The sequence below is a fragment of the Argiope bruennichi genome, chromosome X1, assembly GCF_947563725.1.
Source record: "Argiope bruennichi chromosome X1, qqArgBrue1.1, whole genome shotgun sequence".
Classification (NCBI taxonomy): Eukaryota; Metazoa; Arthropoda; class Arachnida; order Araneae; family Araneidae; genus Argiope; species Argiope bruennichi.
In genome coordinates this window covers 40,482,168-40,488,412 of record NC_079162.1, presented here as the reverse complement: position 1 = coordinate 40,488,412, position 6,245 = coordinate 40,482,168, and the positions used below count along the sequence as shown (strand labels likewise).

At 25.8% G+C, this 6,245-nt stretch overlaps 1 protein-coding gene across 1 annotated transcript; it reads left to right on the top strand.

Annotated features, from left to right (window-relative positions):
• The first annotated feature begins 749 nt into the window (after positions 1-749).
• Positions 750-1,592, top strand: LOC129959196 (E3 ubiquitin-protein ligase TRAIP-like). Its single transcript, XM_056072018.1, has one exon. It carries the CDS (start codon positions 750-752, stop codon positions 1,590-1,592), a length of 843 nt encoding a protein of 280 aa, XP_055927993.1.
• The last annotated feature ends 4,653 nt before the right edge of the window (positions 1,593-6,245 follow it).

Here is a 6,245-nt window from a genome sequence, read left to right as displayed (position 1 = left end):
AGTTCATTCCATTATTTTGTGAAAACTTTAAATTTCATTTAAGAAACCAATAGAAGATAGAATTTAATTCTGAGTTAACATATTAGTTTCTTGCCATTTAATTAATTATAAATAGAAAGCGCATGTAGAAAATTCCGCTTTCCCACGTTCCCAGCCACAGTCAACATTCATTTCTAGTCTAAAATTAGATTCATAAAACGTAATTATGAGCAAAAATAAATATATTATAACGCGGTATTATTTTTTTATTAAGAAAGATCGTGCATAAATAATGTCTGCCTTCATCATACGTCCAACCGACAGTCGTCCACAGTCCACCCCATGCATTCCAAAGATGCGCTTCATTCTTGGCGTGTAAATAAATTTTCACCTTTTGGCGAAAAAAGCTTTTCCGTAAGCAACCATACATCGATTCCCCCATTTCCATCACTACCGGAATGAAACCTGTCCTCCAGTGCTGCTTCCCACCTTTGAACTTCTAGTGGAGGGTTCAAACGTCCTCCGGTTAACGAGTCTCCAGTTTGGCTGAATTTGAAAATTCTAACACGATTTTGGAATAAAAAGCTGCCTTTATTTGTGATATGCTTTTGCTTTTACTTCGGGAAACAGCTGATCAATTGCCATAGTTTAAATTTGAAAGGTGACGGACAGTAAATGTTGTATATTTATTTTGCTTCCTGAAGTTACTAAACAGCTGCCATATTGTAAATTCCTCCTTACTGTAAAGGTTTTCTATTAAATTTTAAAATATGAACTCTAATTGTTCCATCTGCCATGAACCATTTCAACCCGAAATTGCTATGGTTACCACCCTGTGTGGGCACATTTTCCATTTCAGTTGTATAAGTAATTGGCTTGAACAATGCGGCGTAAACGGATCTTGCCCAGAATGCAGGAGAAAAGTTGATAAACGAAGTCTCATCACACTTTTCTTTAACTGGGATGATAATAACGTAGAAGAGGAATTAAAAAAACAACTCCATGAAAGGTACTTCGAAATATATGACAAGAATAAGAAAATACAGGAACTCCAGGCATCTAATGATTTATTAAAGAGGTCTTTGACTCAATTAAATAAGGACTTAGAAGATTCTCAGAAAGACATGGCAAGCTTAAGAGATTTAAATCGTTTTGCTCTTTCTTGTAAAGAAGATTGTGAAAGGAAAATAAAGATATTATTGGATAATCGAAGACAAAATTGCGAGGATATCGAGAATCTTCAGACAGTTTGTGCCCATCTTCAAGAAGAAAACAAAAAATTGCAGGAAAACAAGGAGGGATTTAGTGAAGAGATTCTTACTATAAAAAGGGAAAATGAAAAGCTAGGCCGTATTAAAGCTGAATATGAAAAGTTATCGCAAAATAATAATGGTGTAGAGTTTACGCTGGAATATATCAATAATATTAAGAAAATGATTTTATCAAATGCTGATGAGATAAAGAGAATTTTGAGAGAGATAAATGAACGTCCGACTAGTGTAGAGGAGAAATTAACCGAAATTGCTTTATATTGTGCAGAAATGAATCGAGTGAATTCTACTTTGATGGAACAGAAAGCACATTTACAAGATATGTCAGCTGTATTACGTTAAAAGCTCTATCACGTTCTCCTCCTACCCCTGATTACCATTTTAAAAAATGCACCAGATTTCACAAGCTTACTAACATTCCAGGAAATAAGAGACTGAATGTTACAAAAGTATTTCCTTATTTTCCTGATTGCCAGGAAAAAAGAAAATTCAAAAGACAGAAATCCACAGCATGGATGCTTTTAATGCTAGAATTACTTTTGTTGCTAGACATATTGTTGTGGACAGTGAGATGAGGAAAATAGCATAAATACCATTCAGAAAGAAAACTATGTAATTTTAGAAGACATTATAATGTTAATATATTATAATGTTTTATGCAATAATTTTATTTGATAGAAGGATGGTCATCACATGCTGATGTTCAGCAGAGGTACTGTAAAATGTATAAAGGTAATTAGAGGTAAATTATATACTTGTTTTTAAAGAATTTGTATGGTAAATAATTTTTTGAAGATTTAAAACAAAGCTTCAAAGTCATGTATCTTTTATGAGAGTGCAAATTTAATAATTTATTTTAATACTTTTTAAATCTTTATTTGCATTCCTTTAAAATATTTTTACTTTATTTTTAAAAAAATGAAAAATGGTTCTAATGTGGATATGTTAAAAAAAAATTAGAAGAGTATGAAGAATAAGCATACAAACATTATATATAACTTAATTTTAAATTGGTATTTTATAAATTTTTTTAAGTTATCAATTGAGAAATGCACATTTCTATAGATTCTTCAAGAATAATTTACCAAATAGTTGAAAACATATAATTAAACTTGCTGGAAGTAGCATTTATATATTTTTTCTCTAAACAATATGCTTTCAAATTTTTTTGTAATGATTCTGAAGTTTAAATATTATTTAAAAAGCTTCATTAATATTTTCTCTTGCATATAATGTGGATTGGAGCATTATAAATTTTACTAGTGTAAATAAGGCTACAAAATATTTTTCTATTAAAAATGGGTTAAAGAATGGAAATTTTTTTATAACTCCTGCTATAGCTGAATGTAACGAGTAATTCTCTATCAGTTATGTCTGGATCTTTAAAAAATGTATGAAATTAATACTTTTAACTTAAAAATTAATAATTTTTATATTTGATAATATTTCTACCCAAATAATTGTAGGAAATTTTAATCAGTCAGTTAGTGAACTTGATTCCTGTCAAAAGAATTATTATTTTGTGGAATTTTTACGAATAAAATTATTTCAATTTTCTTCTGATTATATATGAATATTTCAAATAACTTGTATTTTATAAGATTAATAGAACTTGGCGTTTCTGAACAAATTTAAATGTGAATTTTAATCGTAAGTTTTTGATTTTTCATGTTTGCAAATAATTAGTAATTTATATATGTATAAATTTGGGTTTGTTCGTATCTTCATGTAAGTAAGACTTGAACTGTTCTAAAAACTAAACTAAAAAAAGGCATTGTTTCACATCTTGAAAATTTGGTTTTATTTATTTACAATATCCTTATGAACCTGTATATTGAAAAGTTGTAAAATGATATTCTTTTTTTTTTTTTTTTCTTCTTTTTTTTTAAATATTATATGAATATTTTAAGAGAATTTTGAGAAAATTAAAATTCTTTGTTTTATTCATAATCTTAAGACTTAAGCTGACATATGAGAACCATCTCAAGTACGACTTATTGTAATAAATTTGTTTTCTTCTTTTTGGTAAATGTGAATATGCTTATTTTTTTTTCACTCATTTCATATAAACTAGGAACATCTTAAAATCTGAAATTAAGAAATAAAGTTTTTCAGACTATTGTGATTTTATGCCAAAATTTCAAATGAGATTTTAGAACTTATAATGAAATATAAAATTCATGACTTAGAGGAAATTAGAGTTTGCTTTGTTTTGGAATGAGTTTTCATTATATTCACTTTTTGTAAAATATGAAATGTTTTATATTGTTGCTTGCCCTACTTATTATTGTTGATAAAAAAAAAGCTTTTGTAAAAAGTTAATAAATACATATTCCAGAGAAACTGCAGACTATAGTATTATAAAAGTGGAAGAATATTTTAAGATGATGAATGATTTGATGAATGATGTTTTTCCTTTTTTCGATTAACAAATTAAAAACTGGAACAATATGATCCAGTATTTGCTATATTCATTTTTTTCTCTTTTAAGATAAAGTTTATTTTGTACTCATTAATCAGAATTGATTATGAAAGAAGATTAAGCATTTTATTCAGTTTTGTCTTTTTATGTACACCTTTGTAAATTTTGATATGTTTTAATATTTTAATAACTACATAATAGTGAAATGATCATTCTGAAGATGCTATAATTGAACTGAACCATGGATAAAGGAATGAAATATTTAAAAAATTTTGGTGAATATATATATAATTCAGTATTTTAAAATATTTTTATCTTTGAAATGTTGATATTTTTCATATGTGTACACTAAAAATGGTTGCAACAGATGAAAAAACTATTGCTACCAGAATAGCTGTTCTGTACGTGTTTAATGTTTATGCAATTGTATATATATATATGTAATCTTATTTGTTCAATTAATTTGTCATGTTTCTAAATGCTATGCAATAAATAGAGAAAGGGAACTATAATCAGAGCTGTTTAAGTGTAAACCTGTAATTGAAATTCTGTAAAATGATATTCTAGGTATTATTATTATTAGTAGTAGTAGTAGTATTAATTGAATATTTCAAGTGATGCTTGCAAAAATTAAAACTTTGGTTTTATTCTTTCTTTAAAGACTTAAACTGATATATGTGAGCAATTTGAAGTGGGAATTTTTATTTCATATACATGAATGCTTATTTTTTCATTTACTTCATAAAGATTTGGAATATCATAAATTCTGGAAAAAAATTTGTAAAAAAAAAATATCATTGTTTCATTCCGTGAAAACTTTTTTGTATTATTCTGTTTATATGTGAATATTTCAAATGATATTTAAGATGAAATGAAAATGTCATTATTTTTAGAAGGTAATTAGAGTTTGTTTCCTTTTGAAATTAGTTTTCATTATATTGACATTGTAAAATATGAAATGCTTTATTATTATTATTGATAAAAAAAGATGTTGTAAAAAATAAATTTATTTGCCTTAAAAAAATTACTGGGTAAAATAATATAGAAGTGGATGAATATTGTGACCAATAAATTAAAATCAGTTATTGCATATTAAACCATGATACATATTTTAATCCTTTTTATTAAAAAGTATGGTTATTTAACCAATTATAAATTTATGTGATATGAATTGATGTTTATTATATTAAATTTTAAAGATGGATTTTAATTAACCAGAATTAATTTAGATAGTGAATTAAACACTTATCATTTTATGTATATCTTTGCAAATTTTGATGTGTGCATAGATAATTTATAAAGTGAAATGATCATTTGTAAAATCCTGTAGCAAATGTGAGCAGTGGAAAAAAAGAAAGAAATATTTCAAATATATTTAGTGATGTAATTTTCCTACTTTTCAATTCAGCGCTTTTTATTTTGTCTTCTGAAATGTAGATACTGTTTCTATGCATTTATCTAAAATGACCTCAACAGCTGAAAAAACTGTTGCTATCAAAGTAGCAATTTATTGAGTGTATTTTTCTTTAAATGATAGGATTTAAGAATTTTTTGACTTGCATATATTTGCTTTTAAGGTCATGTTCATTTATTAATTTTTAATATTATTTTAATCTGAATAGTTTTTTTTTTTTTTTAATCTTAAAAAGATGTGCTTGGAAATGTGGATACTGTTTCTATGTGTTACCAAAAATTACATCAACAGATGAAAAAAACTGTTGCTAGCAATTCGTTGCATGTATTTTTCTTTAAATGATATGAAAATTTTTTTTAGGAAACTGAATATATACAAAATATTTCTTTGTTGTAAGAAAAGTTATATTTCTATCTTACTTATTTGTAAATGTATTTTTGTAATGTTGATAAATATTTTGTTAGAAGAGTTTCTTCCCATATTTTTCCTCATATAATCAGTATTTTTTTTCCCATTCATTTTCTTTTAAAGTTAAATATTTCAAAAAATTGTATTGTATTCATTTTAATAAATTAATAGAAAGCAAATGTTATTTTGTGATTATCAGCTGCCTCTGTAATTATAATATTTCCTATATTTTTTTAGATATTATCATTGTGTTCACATATACATATTTTTTTTCTTGCATACTTTGTTATTAAGTATACTTCTATCTATCAAATTTTTCAAAATCAGTATTTTTAACATATAGATGTAATTCTTTTTTCATTGGCATATTTGATATAGAAGTGCTTTATATAATGCATTTGTTTTGAAAGATTTGAGTTTAGCTTTACTGAAAAATTTCTATTGTGTGGTTACAGTATATATATTGTCTATACAAATAATTTTATTGTCTATGCAATTAGTTTTTATTGCTGATATAAGATTTACATCAGTGCCATAGCCGAAGATTTAGAGCCCCTTTGCAACAGATAACAGGGCCCTCCACTCTAACTACTTTTCTTTCTTAATTAATTTTCTTCATAAAATTTTTTTGATAAATATTTTGTTGGTGTATTCTTTTTAATCTTTTTGGTCAAAAAGAATACGATATCCAAAGCTATTTGGTATCACATAATACAAAATATGATAACATTTAATGTAATTATGATTAAAT

Bases quoted from the DNA above. Each gene is read 5' to 3' on its own strand.
- LOC129959196 (XM_056072018.1), top strand. From the start codon at position 750: ATGAACTCTAATTGTTCCATCTGCCATGAACCATTTCAACCCGAAATT.